Source organism: Urocitellus parryii, chromosome 7, assembly GCF_045843805.1.
Source record: "Urocitellus parryii isolate mUroPar1 chromosome 7, mUroPar1.hap1, whole genome shotgun sequence".
Taxonomy (NCBI): Eukaryota; Metazoa; Chordata; class Mammalia; order Rodentia; family Sciuridae; genus Urocitellus; species Urocitellus parryii.
This window is the reverse complement of record NC_135537.1, coordinates 1929692-1944238: the sequence shown is the minus strand read 5'-3', so window position 1 is coordinate 1944238 and position 14547 is coordinate 1929692. Positions and strand designations below refer to the sequence as shown.

General features: G+C 61.9%; 1 protein-coding gene across 3 annotated transcripts in view; it reads left to right on the top strand.

The window, feature by feature from the left end:
* The window catches only part of Adgrb1 (adhesion G protein-coupled receptor B1), a 61394-nt gene that overhangs the window by 20741 nt on the left and 26106 nt on the right, over nt 1–14547 (top strand). For all 3 annotated transcript variants that reach the window (XM_077800803.1, XM_026403050.2, XM_077800802.1), the window contains exon 16: nt 504–547. In XM_077800803.1, the coding sequence (XP_077656929.1) occupies nt 504–547 (44 nt within the window). The remainder of the gene's footprint in view (nt 1–503; nt 548–14547) is intronic.

Sequence of the window (14547 nt, the reverse complement as noted above, 5' to 3'; positions counted from 1 at the left end):
CCCCAGGGGCATAGGATCAGAGCTCCCGCTGCCCCGTGGCCTGTTCTGGATGGGCTGAGGGCCAGGACCCCGGGGTCAGGTCACCCAGGTCACCCACACAGGATAGGGCAGTGTCAGCCACAAGCCACAGGCCGGGACTGTGGGAAGCCAGGGGAGAGCTCAGCCCTGTCCTTTCCAGCTGTGTGACACTAGGGTCTGCTCAGCCCCTCTCTGCCTTCGTTCCCTTATCAAATGATCAACAGAAAGGGCTGGGTAAGGACTGAGCACCTGACCTGGGCTCAAGGGAGCCAGCTGTCCAAAGCCACACTGGGTGGGTAGGTGGGGCCATGCCAGACACAGTGACCTTGGGCCAGTCCCATCTCTGCTCTGGGTCTCAGCTTCTTCCCTGTGAAACGCAGTCTGTTGGGTGACCTCACGGGCAGGATGCCCAGCACACCCTCGGGTGGATCAGCCAGTGGCCCTCTGGAGCGGGCAGTGGCCCTGACTCCCCTCTTCTCTCCCAGGGCACCACCAACCAGACCTGTATCCTGTGGGATGAGACAGATGTGTAAGTTCTGGGCTTGGTGGCCTTGGGGCTCGAGGGCTGGGGGACTCACTGGAGTGAGGTTTTAGGTTGGGGGGTCGCCATCCCCTGTCCACCTGTGTTCTGGCATGGTCCTCTGCTGCTCCCTGCCCAGGCCGCCCCGCCCCCTTCCAGGGAGGAGGGGCACCCGAGCCTCCCTGTGCCCAGAGCGGGCCAAGTCCTGGTGCTAGTGTGGGGGTGGGCGCCAGGTGCTGGGAAGCCAGGACTGCTGATACGCAGCCCAGGGAATGCGGGCCCGGGGTCCCCCGCAGTGTGGGCACGGCCATGGCCTGGTGCTCAGACCCTCGTCGACCACTCTGTAGACAGCAGCCGAGCTTGGCCCCTGTAGAAGCAGAGGTTGGAGGTTGTGCCAGGCCTGGCGCTGCTGGGCAGAGATGGCCCTCACTCATGGGGCCAGGGGCCCAGGCGGGTCAGAGGACGTGTGTGCAGGGCCAGAAGAGTGCTCCCCAGAGCCTGGAGACGCGGTCTCAGGAGCAGGACAGAGGGCTTGGCGCTGGGCCCACAGGACTCAGTGTGCGCCGGGGACGGTGCGATCCGGGGCTGTGGCTGGCGCTGCTCGCACCCCTTCCCCAGGCCGGGCAGCGTGTGAGTGCGCTCAGCCCACCCCCAGGGGCTGGCCGTACATGCGGCCGTCCTTCATGCTGTGGCTGGTGGGGAGAGGAAGGGCGTCAGCCTGCAGTTTGCAGGGCACGGGGAGCCGGGAAGGGCAGACAGGATGGGCATCGGCAGAGGGGAGGCCGCGGTGGGGCTGTTGGGGGACTGATGGAAGCTGATGGGGGATGGGAAGTCGTCTGCCCACCTGCCCACCTTCTGACTTCCAGGACCACTGCTGGGTCACTGCTCTACGAGGTCCCAGCCCTCAGCTTCCTCCTGTCCCCAGCGGGGAGGCCCAGTGGAGTAAACAGGCCAGTGTAAGATGTTGAGTCACACCATCTGCCAAAAAGTGAGGCAGAAGGGTCTGTGGCAGAGGGGCGTTTGGGAACAGCATTGTGACAGAACAACTGTGCAAAGGCCCTGTGCCGGGTGTGTGTGCAGGGCCAGGCACGCTGCCTCACCTGCCTGCCCCCGGCTCCTCTGGTCTTTCCTGCGTGCATCTGGAAGCCGAGCCGTGACGCCTGACAGCTGGGGAAGCCACCGACCCTGGTTGCGGTCAGACAGCTTTCTTTGGGTTTTCCAAGTGGCATAAGCTCTCTGTGAAAAAGAGGGACTCAGGAAAAGATAGAGAAAGACACCCCTATGCTTTCAGTCCCCAGGTGGCCACCTTTGGACTTGGTGAAGTTTTGCAGTTTGGGGGTGGAGATGGTGCTGGTGCTGCAGGCCCCTCCTGTCTGCCCCTGGCACTGGCCCAAGCCCTGCCCCGAGCCCAGAACCCTCCCTCAGGGCTGCTCCCCCACCACCTGCTCAGCTCCGGTTCACCTGCCTGCCCTCCAGCTGGCCCGCCTGGGACGGAGCCTTCCTGCTTTCCACTAGTGCACTGGAAACCAGTGGCCTGCAGGACAGCCGTGGCCACATTGCTGACACTTCAGGTCTGAGTAAAAGACACCCTGACTCCAGGTGGCCAGGGAGGACCTGCTGGGCAGCTTTGGGCAGATCCTCCCCAGGAACCTCAGCCTCGCTTCCTGTGGCTGGAGTCTGCTGGCTTTGGGGCAGGAGTGTGAGCACCAAGAGGACCAAGGTCAAGCCTCTGGGGCGCTGGGCTTTGGCGTGGCCTCTGCCTGCTCCTTCTCTTGCAGCTATGGAGGGAGGTGGGCTGTACCCCCAGGCACCAGAGAACTAGGCCATCACAGGTCTGGGCGTCAGCAACAAGAGGAGGGTACCGAGGTGGCTGTGTGTAGCCTCACCCAGCTGGGCCTGCCCTCTGTGCACTGTCACCGAGCATTGGGGTGCTGTGAGGCTTGTGGTCCAGCAGAGAACTCAGGGTGACAGACCTCTGTCCCAGCATGGGACAGCAGAGTCTAACAGGGAGGGCTGGAGGCTGGCCAGGAGGGGGCAGGATCCAAATGCACTTTCCCCTGACCCGCCTCACCTGTAGGCCACTCCTGTCCCTGGGCACCAGAGAGCAGATGGGGTCTGTGCCAGCGTGTGCCTGTGTCGTGGTGCACACAGGAGGAGCCCAAGGGCCTGGGAGGAATGCTGTGCGCAGGGAAGGCTTGAAGAGGGTGCACATCTGTGACCACCAAAGGGACCTCTCAAACCCATAAAGAAGAGGATCCTACCCAAACCCTGACCTTACTCACAGCCCAGATCCCAAATCAGGCAGAACCTTTAACTGGCCACACACTGAGCCCTGACCCTGTTCACACACTGAGCCCTGACCCTGGACACACACTGAGCCCTGACCCTGATCACACACTGAGCCCTGACCCTGTTCACACAATGAGCCCTGACCCTGGACACACATGAGCCCTGACCCTGGACACACACTGAGCCCTGACCCTGATCACACACTGAGCCCTGACCCTGATCACACACTGAGCCCTGACCCTGATCACACACTGAGCCCTGACCCTGTTCACACACTGAGCCCTGACCCTGGACACACACTGAGCCCTGACCCTGGACACACACTGAGTCCTGACCCTGATCACACACTGAGCCCTGACCCTGATCACACATGAGCCCTGACCCTGGACACACACTGAGCCCTGACCCTGGACACACACTGAGCCCTGACCCTGTTCACACACTGAGTCCTGACCCTGGACACACACTGAGCCCTGACCCTGTTCACACACTGAGCCCTGACCCTGGACACACACTGAGCCTGACCCTGTTCACACACTGAGCCCTGACCCTGATCACACACTGAGCCCTGACCCTGTTCACACACTGAGCCCTGACCCTGATCACACACTGAGCCCTGACCCTGGACACACACTGAGCCTGACCCTGTTCACACACTGAGCCCTGACCCTGATCACACACTGAGCCCTGACCCTGTTCACACACTGAGCCCTGACCCTGGACACACACTGAGCCCTGACCCTGTTCACACACATGAGCCCTGACCCTGTTCACACACTGAGTCCTGACCCTGGACACACACTGAGCCCTGACCCTGGACACACACTGAGCCCTGACCCTGGACACACTCTGAGCCCTGACCCTGGACACACACTGAGCCCTGACTCTGATCACACATGAGCCCTGACCCTGATTACACACTGAGCCCTGACCCTGGACACACACTGAGCCCTGACCCTGGACACACACTGAGCCCTGACCCTGGACACACACTGAGCCCTGACCCTGGACACACAATCCCCCTTTCTTGAGCCCTGACTCTGATCACACACTGAGCCCTTACCCTGGATTCTACTGAGCGCTGACCCTGAGGAGTGGCTGAGCCCTGCTCCATGTCTCAACTGGAATTTCTTATACATGTTCACTTGCGTCATGTATGTGTCATGTGCTTGCAGAACCACCTCCTCTTCTAGCCACATGCAACAGTCGACATTGTGACATACTCTTCTTGGAAGGAAGGTGCCGGAGGCTCCCACCCCCAGTGCAGACCTGTCTTGCCCTGCACACATTCCCGGCACGCAGGGCTCAGCAATTCCCTGCAAAAACACGGCGGGCTGCAGAAACTGGGCCTAGGAGACCCTGGAGTCCCTGCTGCCCTTCATAACCCACCTTCCTGGGTGCCGTATCCTGGATCACCAGGCCTGCAGCCCTGGCCTGGCAGCACAGCCCAGGGGCTACTGCTCCCCCACACCCCTGCTCCAGCCTGGCCAGGGCCACAAGAGCCTGGGTGGGAGACAGGGAGCAAGGGGGTCCTTGCAGAGTCCCCAGTGGTCTAAGCCAGAGGAGGCCACTCACGCTGTCGCACACCCCCTTGCCGTCCCCCAAGCATGTGAGTTTGACAGCGGCAGTGCAGCCACGTAAAGCCTATCGGTACCTCTGAAGGACGAAGAGTGGTTTCTTAGCAAGTGGTGGCTGGATGACCAGGGGCAGGAGCAGGACCGAGGGCGGGTGCATCCCTGGTGGCAGCCCTGGGCAGTGGGCGTGAAGGTGGAGGCTCAGGAGCACAGGACGATCCCTGGACAGCTGGTGGAGGAAGTCAGGTGTCTGAGTGAATGACGGGTGATGACCAGGAGGGAGGGCAGGTGGGCTGTGGATGGTGCGTGGGTGCACGGACGGGGCAGGTGGGAGTCGGCAGGGAGACAGGGGGGAGCTGGGGAAGGGGCTGTCAGTCTCCTAGGGCTGCCTGACAGATGACCCAAATTCCCACAGACGGGTGGCTTCAGACAGCAGCAGTCTGTGCTCCCCCAGCCCTGGAGGCCGGGTTCTGACCGCAGCCTGGGCAGGGCCGCCTCCCTCCAAGGCTCGGAGGAGCTCCTTCCTCCTCTCCCTGCTCTGGGCTCCTAGGGGTCCTGATGTCCCTGTCTGTGGCTGCCTTGTGGCCGTCCCCCCTCTGTGTCGTGTCCTCCCTCTTCTTGTGAGGACATCAGCCCCTGGATCTGTGTCCTTCGTGGAGCTCAGTATGATTCCTCTCTAGACCCTTAACCCAGCTACCCCGCCAAGGCTCTGCATCCAAACCAGGCCACACCCACAGGGGCTGGGGTCAGGGTGTGGCCGTATGCAGACCAAGTGGAGCCCTGGGTGGCCCCAGGACAGGCCGGTGGTGCTGGTGGAGGCCGGCAGCCTTGGGAGTCCTGCTCCTGGTGCTGAAAGGACAGCTCCCTGCGAGCGTCACACAGACCTGTTCCAAGGACCTCGCAGTCTTGTAAACCCTTTTTAAAATCCAGAATTTTGCAGAACATAGAAGTCAGAGCTGGCAAGATCCTCCGGGACCGTCTGCTCTCCTCTTGAAAGTGGTTCAACTGAGGCCCAGCATGAGGGCTTTTTCTGGCCAGGTCAGCGGCCTGGGGGCCTCATGGCGATTCACCAGCATGTCTGGGCTGTTCTGCCAGATGCAGCCCCTGGGAGGGCTGTGGGAGGGGCCAGGTCCCCCTGTCTGCTCCTGGCCAGGCACGCATGGACTTGAAGGCTCTGAGAAGCCCTGCAGTAGGCTCCTGAGCCCTGGGCTGGGAGGCTCCCTAACTCAGAGCCTCCTGTTGTGTCACAGGCCTCCTGGGACCTGGGGGCAGAGCAGAGGGGCTGGGCTGGCAGAGGGGATGGTCTGTGCCACACCTGCTCCTTCCCGAGCCTGACCCTGATCCAGACACACTAGGTCCTCCCTGTTTGTCTGTCTGCCTGCTGGTCCTGCATTAGCCAGTTTTACAGATGCAGAGACTGAGGCCCCAGAGCCCAGGGGCCAGCCCAGAGCTGCCGTCACCCCTGTGGATCTGTGCCCTTCCCACTCCTGCCTACACCTCACCTGCCTGGCAGAGGGCCCAGGCCAGGGGCACTGTCCAGAGGGACCCTTCCGGGATCCCTGCCCGTGAGCATCCTGGTCCCTTTAAGAGCCTGGCCCCTCCCCTGCTGCCCTGGTTCCCTGGGAGAGGGCAGTGAGGGGGCAGGCGGGGGCGAGCGGAAGGCAGACTTGGCAGGGTCCCCAGGTAGCTGTCGACAGCCGTTTCCAAGCCCGATTTCTCCCACGCGGGCTGGTTCCTGATGGGTCAGAGGAGTCAGTAGAGGGGGGCAAGGGTGGGGATGGGCCCGGCACAGAGGCCTCTTTGGTAGCCTGGGAAGGGCCTCCACAGGGTGGTGAGCCGGGGAGAGGGGAGGAGAGGATGTGCTTGGCTTCCCCCACCAGGTGGGGCTAGGGGCCAGGTGGGATGGAGTGCCACTCAGTGAGACCACCTTGGCTGGCCTCTGCCCCAGCCAAGCTCCTTCCCTGTCCATCTCTGCAGTCTCCCTCTGGTGGTCCTGGGCCTCTGAGCTGGTGGAGGCTGCTGGGAGCCTGTTCTCGCTGCATTCTCCTGGCTGTGGAAGGGCTGGAGCAGGCTGGAGAGCTGGAGGGACTGGACAGGGACAGGCACCCCGGCTAAAGGCTGCTCACGAGTGCTGGCTGCCTGGCAGGCTGGCAGCCCTGGCTGAGGCAGAGCCTGAGGCTCCGGAGGTCCATAGCTGAGGCAGGACTCTTGCTGCGTGGCCTCCCCTGCCTGGCCTTCCTGTGCCTGCCCTGGGCCTCTTCTCCACAGGCACCTTCCTACACCCTACCGTGTCCCTCTCCAGTGTCAACCCCATCCACAGTCATCCCTGGGACTGCTCCCAGTTTGTCCCCCAGAGGACAGGGCTCAGGCGCGTCCACAGGGTCTCCTGGTGTGCAGGAGTGGGAGTGGGCGCATCTGAAGGGCCCCTCTGGGCATGGGGGGCCCACTCACTGTTCATTCCTTCACTCACTCCCCGAGCACATGGGGCTGGCCTCCTGGTGCCCCTACGTGCCACCCACTGGACAGGACAGCAGGATGCCCACTCCTGGGGAGCCACACCTCCATGGGTAGGGGCCCTGTGCAGGGAAGACCAGGTGGTGAGAGCCAAGAGGGACACAGGGTGTCTGATAGCCCCCAGCTCAGGATCTGTGACTGCCCACGTCAGCTCTGCAAGCCCAGGCCTGTCTCCTTAGGGCCGGAGCACCCGCTCCAGGGCCAGTGTAGCAAAAGGGACAGTGTCTGCACTGCCCAGTCCCGGGAGGTGCCACCCGCCCCTGCCTGGCGCCTCTGAGACGAGTGCAGACTGCTGGCTGCCAGCAGGCCGGAGCTGCCCACTTCCCTCGCCCGTGCCCTCCCCACTGCACACTCCTCCTCTGTCCCCTCCCCCTCCTCCCCCGTCCACTTTTCCCCTGCGGCCCTCTCCCTCACCGCCCCCTCCCCAACTCCTTTCTCTTTCTAAAAAAGCCCAGCCTCTGCCTCTGGCCTGTGGCAGTCCCCATGAGGTGTGGCTGGGAGGTGCTTCGCACTGGAGGAGGGACGGGTGGCAGCAGAAGAGCCTCCCTCCCCATCTCCCAGGGCCTGATCTGCAGGCCCACTCCTCCTGCCCTGCTCTGGGTCTTCCACCCAGACACTTCCTGTCCACCCCCAAGACGGTGCCAGGGGGCAGGAGGGCCAAGTCCCAAATGCTGGCCCTGCTCCTGACTAGGGGACCCTGGGCAAGCTGGCCTCCACCTTGGGTCTTGGTCTCTGCCTCTGTAGACAGGGCTGCCTCCATGTTGGACAGCATGCTGGAGACTTCTCAGAGGACACAAGGGGTGGCTGGGAGCTGGAATGACTGGGAGGGGTAAGGAGAGCCCACTTGGGAGTAGGGCGCAGCGCTGCAGAGTTCAGCATGCGCAAAGGCCCAGAGGTGGGAGCCGGGGAGCAGGGCCCCTGTGGGCCTGGACGCCTGGAAAGCCCCTGCCCACGTCTTTTAGATGCATGTGAGGGAACTGTCTGGCCTTGGGGTGGGATGTAGAAGGAGAGGGCTAGGCTCCGGCGGCATCTCCTGGGCCAGCCCAGACAGGCAGACCGCAGGCAGGATGAGGACGATGGTGGGACCTCCTGCAGAGCTGGGCCTGCTCACACTGCCAGGGGCATGGCGGGGACCCAAAGACCTGAATGCTGGTGATGATGGTTGCCACACTAGGATCCATCCTGGTGACAGTCACGACGCCGGACCTGATGAGGTGACAGTGGTGGTGATGATGATTTCGTGTGATGTTACTCATGGTGGCGGTGATGTGCTGACCGTGGGGGAACAGGTGGTAATTGTGGTGTCCTTGGGAGGGACAGTCATGGTGGTGGCAGTGGTCATGATTGTGCTGCAGATGCTATGAGAGGTAGTGACTGTGACAGTGCTGGTGACGCTTGTATGTGTTGTTGGTGGTGATGGTGGGGACGGCATTGCTTCTGATAGCACGATGGTGCTGCCGTGGTGTGGGCGGTGCGATGGTGGGGGGCAGGGAGGGTTGTTGGTGTGACAGTGGTGGTGGTACACTGCTGACGTGTGGTGGTGGTGATGATGAAGGTGCTGTCAATGTGATGATCGACGCTGTTACCAACGGTGGTGGTGGTGTTGATCGTGGTGACACAGTGGTAACGACTGGTACTGGTGATGTTGGTGAGTTGCTAGTGGTGGTGACTGTGGAGTAATGATGTTATTTATGATGGGTTACTACTGATGATGGTGTAGTTATTGATGGTGATAGTGAAGGAGATAGTGTTATTTATTTGTGTTAATTCTGAAGATGCCTTTGGTAGTGGTGATGGTGGTGACGGTGGTAATAATGGTGGTGTTGTTGATAATGTCATGGTGTGATGGTGGTGACAATGGTGATACTATTGTTAATACTATGATGGTGATGATTTTGATGGGGGCAGTGGTGGTGGAGGTGTTGATAATGTGATGGTGGTGGTGATGGTGGTGGTGGTGGTGTGATGGTGGTGGAGGTATTGGTAACATAGTGGTGGTGGTGGTGGTGATGGTGGAGGTGTTGATAATGTGGTGGTGGTGGTGATGATGGAGGTGATGTGGTGGTGACGATGACAGAGATGTTGATGTGATGGGGTGGTGGTGAGAGTGGTGGTAGTAATGGCACTGTTGATGTCATCGTTGATGTATCTGGTAGTGGTTTCAGTGGTGGCTGTGAGAGTAGAAATTGGAACACAGATGTCGGAGGTAGGCTCAGTTCAGGGGATTTGGTGGCTGCACACCCCCGTGCAAAGCAGGACACACCCATGGCACAGTTAATGAGCCAAATTGCAGCAGACATGTCCACATGGGCCAGGGCGGTGGGAGAGTCAGTGGAAAGCAGAGGAAGCGCTCCGGCACGCTGCGGTCTGGGAGGGCACCCTGGAGGAGGCAAGGTGGGCTACTTGTGAAGGTGGGCTGGAGCCAGGGGTGTCCTGTGGGGGTGCCCCACGTCCCATGCTCTGGCACAGGCCAGGCCAGGACGTACTTGCTGAGTGAGTGAACGTACCCCTGGACCTTCCAGCTGGGGACTAGGGGCCGAAGCATGATGGGGTGTGGCTGTCTGGTCACTGGCCCTGCCGACAGGGGCAGGTGACAAGCAGGTAGAACGGATGGGACCAGGGCAGCAGGTGCGAGTCTGAGTGAGGCGGGGCCAGACGGGCTCTCTGGGAGACCCAGCAGGGGAGTGGGGTGGCAGGACCCAGCTCCCTGGTCCAGACTGCTCTCTTTCTGGGCCGGAAGCCCAGTGCCCCAGGCTTTTCCAGAGCCTTGCTCTGCCTGGCCCACTGGCCTGGGCCTCTGTGCCCTGCCTGGGTGGGTGGGTCAGGAGCAGAGCCACTGGACCCAGTGTGGAGGGGTTCCAGCCCAGGGACAGGTCTGACTCAGAGCAGCTGGCGCCAGGCAGGAACCGGGAGATTGGCATCTGGCATGGTGGGGACATGAGAAGCCCTGGAGGCCTGGTCACAGTCCTGTGGTGGCCTGGTCACGGTCCTGTGGTGCTGGGAGAAGTTCAGATACAGCCAGCACTGGGAAAGGCCCTGAGCACCAGGTCCATGGAGGGACATGAGGCCTGAGGACGTGTGAGTCTCACCTGGCAGCCACACTGGGAGCCACCCAGGTCCGACGGGGTCCAGACCTCAGGGTTAGAGGTCACTGGCAAAGGTCTCCTTAGGACCAGGCCTGGAGCCAGAGGGGTGGGGGCTGGGCGTGGTATGGGAGGGCTCCTGCAGGAGGCAGGGGGCGGCTGCACACAGAGGCCCTGAGGCCCAGACTGACCAGGCCTGGAGGCAGGAGAGAGCCCATGCAGGCCAGCCACCCCAGCTTGTTCTGGGCCCGCCTGGGCACACCGGGCCTGCAGTGGGCTGGCCTGTCCAAGCAAGGTTCAGGACCGAGGGGGCCACGTGCAGCAGGGGGGACTCAGAGCAAGGGTGCAGGCCTGGTCATCCAGGCAGGCTTCTGGGGGGAGGTGGCACCAGCCTCTATCTGGGTCAGCAGTGGGCGGGCTTGGGAGGGGCGTTCCGATGGGTGAGTTGGCAGAATGAGGGTGTAGAGTGGAGACAGAGCAGGGGGCTGATGCTAGGGGCACAGGAGGAGGCGTGCTCAGGAAGGATCTTGAAGGCCAGGGCTCCCAGAAGCCCCTGCCAGCAGAGGCACCCTTCCCACTGCCTGCCCAAACACTGCGGTCCCCTGCTGGTGGCCCGTGCCCACTCCTGGCTTCTCTCTGCCGTGTGGGAGGGCACCCCATGAGTCATTCACACTGGAGTGTGAATTAGCCCATCAAATCCAAGGGGACCCTGACAGTGTGCAGTCTCATAATAGCACCTGCTCCGTGGGCCGGCAAGAGCGTCATGATGTAGCCCTGCCCCTGGCTGGCTGGGTGGGTGGGTGCTGGCTCTCAATGCACCCTCTGTGTTCCTGGCCCCAAGGTCTCTTGTGCATGAGCCCCGGGTGCTGCCCCACGCCCCAGGTTCAGGCGGGGTGCATGCCACTGCCCAGGTGGCAGCCAAGCCCCAAGGGCTGAGGGGGAGGGTTTCGCCCAAGGATGGAGGTCAGGTGTTGCTGCCCACTTGCTTTCCGGGGCTGCAGTGGGATCGCCAGGGACTGGGAGAGCAGGGGTGCCCCTGGGCTGACTGGCCAGCCGTGGTGATCCTCTCAGTCTCCCACGGGCCTTGGCCCCTGCCTGCCTGGGCCCTCTGGGAGGTGCCTTGTGGGCAGATGCCTGAGCAGAGGCAAAGGGTCCACCCTCTCCCCGGCCAGCCGGCAGCACCCTCTCTGAGCCACCCTCACCTGAAACATTGGGAGGAGGTTGTGGACCTGGCCTGGGGGCTGGGGTAAATGAGGATGGGGTCTCACGGGTTAGGGCCATGCTGGGAGCCGTGGTCTCCACTGGGTTTGGAGAAGACTGCTGGGCGGATGGGCGGAAGGGTGCCAGGTTCTCAGCCGGACGGTGGCTGGAGAGAAGGTCAGATGAGGGGGCTTGGGTCAGTCCCCTTGGGGCCGCGGGTCCCTGGGAGCAGCGTGGCCTTTGGCTCGTGAGGTTTGAAGCACAGGACATACGGTGTGGGGGGGCCTGGAGGAGAGCAGGTGGGGGCCAGGGCCAGGGCCCCAGCAGCCCCAGCTCCTTTTCTGGTCCTGGACCAGCTGAGGGGAAGCGGGTGTGACCCAGATTCCTCAGGCCTGGGCCCAGGAGGGGGGACTTGGCTCCATGACCCAGATACTACAAGTCTCTGTAGCTCAGAGAAGAGGTGGCCAATGGTCTCCCACATGTGGAAGCAGCCGCTGTGTACACGAGAGGGATGACCTGCCTGTGTGGCGGGGATGGGAACTGGTGCCCCTACAGCAGGAAGGATTTCAGTCAGACTTAGGGAAGAGCTTCCAGCTTTTGAGAAACAGGTTCTGTTGAAAAGAGGCAGGCTGCTGGCTTCTGACCTTCCTCAGGCGGATGTGTGTCTTAAGATGCTCGTGAAGGCCCTCACGTCCACCCCCTCCTCTGTCCTCAGCTGAGGTCCAGCACTGCAGGGAAGTTGTGGGTAACTCCTGAGAGGCCTTCATTGACCAAGTTCTTTTCCCAGCTTAGATGGGCCTGGGTCAGGTCACCCCTCTGTCCAGATTCCAGGTCACTCTTCAGGGTGGCTTTCCGATCTGTTGGCCAGGGCTCAGGGATGCGCTCTGGGTGGGCGACGCATGGGAGCTGGAATCTAGGCCTCACTGTGGCCTCGCGGTGTAGCCTTGGACGACTGGCCCTTCTCAGAATGGTGGTTTCTTTATCTACCACGCTGCCCACAGTGGGGTGCACGGAGAGCCTCCGTGCAGAGCGAGGCCATCGTTCTGGGGGCAGAGAGGGCCCGGAGATGGGCCTGTCCTGGAGCTGCATGTGGGAGGCCGTGGCTGCTCCCCTGGTGCACGTTGCTGGACCTGCTCTGGGGGTGTGAGAGGCCGAGGGCGGGGCACAGGGCTGTCCTGCAGGGTCTGCTTGGACCTCAGCGCCCCTGCTCTGGGTCCATGCAGCTTACAGAGTGGTCAGCCCCTGACCGTCTCCTGGACAGGGGTGGGGACAAATGCCTCCTCTGCCCTGCGTGGTCTGCACTGTAGGGTGGGCAGCACTTCCTCGATGCCAGTGGAGGCCCTGGGCCAAGCGCGGTTCCCAGGCTGTGGACCCACCAGTGCAGCTGGGAGCTTGCGGGCTGCGCCCCAGGCAGTCCAGCTCCCCACTGCCTCAGGGTGCCGTGCTCTCAAAGTCCTCAGGCAGGCCAGGCGGCCGGGAGTCCAAGCGGGAGGGCTGGCTAGTGTCCAGGCCTGGGCTGTGCACAGCAGAACAGGGACTTGAACTCGACATTGGCTGGCCAGAGTCCTACCCTAAGAGCAGGCACAGACTGCTCTGGACAGGCCTTGCGGCCACCACAGAACCTGAAACACAGCACCGGCGGTCTCCTGGGCTGGCTGGCTGTGTCTGATCCGCGACCCCAGGTCTGGGACTGTTGCCTCACCATCGCAGACACTAGGGGCTCAGTGGCTCCTGCTTGGAAGTGGTGGGGGGCCGAGGGAGCTGGCAAGGGGACCATGGCTGACATGTCTGAGTGTGACCTTGGGAAACCTCTGGCAGGGGTGCAGGAGGACCTGGGGTGCCGCTCAGAGCTCCAGGATTTCCAGGGACTCTGCTCCCCCCTTCCTCCTTCGTACTCTCCCATCCTGTCCATTCAGTGGTCAGCAGGACGTGCTCTTTTCTCAAGGAGAGAGGACTTCTTAGGGGCATCCTGTGTTGAGAATCAGGGCAGCAGGCCAGGGGTGAGGCTGCTTGGAGCAGGCCAACTCCTTGGCCTCCATCCCAGAGCCTGGGGGCCTAGGGTCAGTGCTGAGGCTACCTTTTGGGGCCAGAGGCCCAAAAGCTCAGACAGAGTTGTCCCTGGAGCCAAAGAGCCTCCAGGTCCAGGCCTTTCATAGCTTATACATCAGCATTCTTCTAGGAACAGAGAGGTCCTCAGTTAAAGGAGCCTCTGGCCTCCAAACCCTGCCTTCCAAGTGGCCTTTCAGGGTGAGCAGGCAGGCCAGAGGGGAGGGGCCACACAGCCCAGACTTAACCCTGCAGAGCCCAAGGCTAACTCCTGGGCCCTCCTCCCCGCCTTGAGCTGCTTCTGACTTGAAGACACTTTTTTGTTTCTCTGGAGCAAATCCTTCCTTCTGAGCCTCAGAGAAAAGTGGATGCTAAGGATGTCCTCATCCTTGGGGGTCCTCTGCCCACTCAGAGCATGTCCCTTCTCCAGTGCCTAAATCTCAGAGGTCCTGCTGCTGCTTCCCACAACTGCTAGCAATAGGAAAGGAGCAAGGTGCCGCCACCCAGAGCTGATGGGCACAGCTCAGGATTCTCAGATGCTCAGAACTGCCATCCACCAGCATACACTCGGGCATGTCCAACCCCTACTTTAGAGATGAGGAAACCGAGGCCAGGGGCATGAGGCAACCTCTCAAGGCCATGCAGCAAGGGTGCAGCCTAGGTGCGGGGTTGATTGAGAGCCAGGTGATTGAGGCGCACTCTCTGGGTAAGCACCCACTTGCGTAGTTCTCTGGAACCCTCTGGGGAAGAGTAGCTGGACAGAGCATTGGTCCGCAGTGTAACTGGTCAGGTCCCTTTGGGGTCTGGGCTTTGAAGTCCTCATTGGAATAGTAGAGGTGGGCTAGAGACCACCTGAGATTGGGAAGCACCTGTAGCCCCATCACTGCTAGGTGGCAATGGGTTGAAGTTGCAGCTGGCTGGAAGACCTCCTGGCAGGGAGAAGACCCTGGGTTGTCTTCTGAAGCCCCGGCGCAAGTCCTGGATTGGAGTGACTTGGGGAGGGCTGAGGCCTTTCTCTGCGCTGGGTTCAGATGACCCCCTGCTGCAGCTCTGGCAACCTCAAATTCTCAGGGTGCATCCCATCCCCTTCACCTGCTGGGCAGAGCCTTGGGGTCAGGACAGGGGCTCAGCCCAGGCCAAGGTGTGAGGGTTGGGTGCTGGGGGACTGGACAGAGGGCTACCAGGAAGGCTGTGGGAAAGTGGCTCTGGGAGCAAGAGAAGGGACAAGGGGCGTGATTTGTGAACAGTTCCGTTCCTGGTGGTGCACAAGAACCTGGCAAGCCCTTTGCTTACATGAAAACAG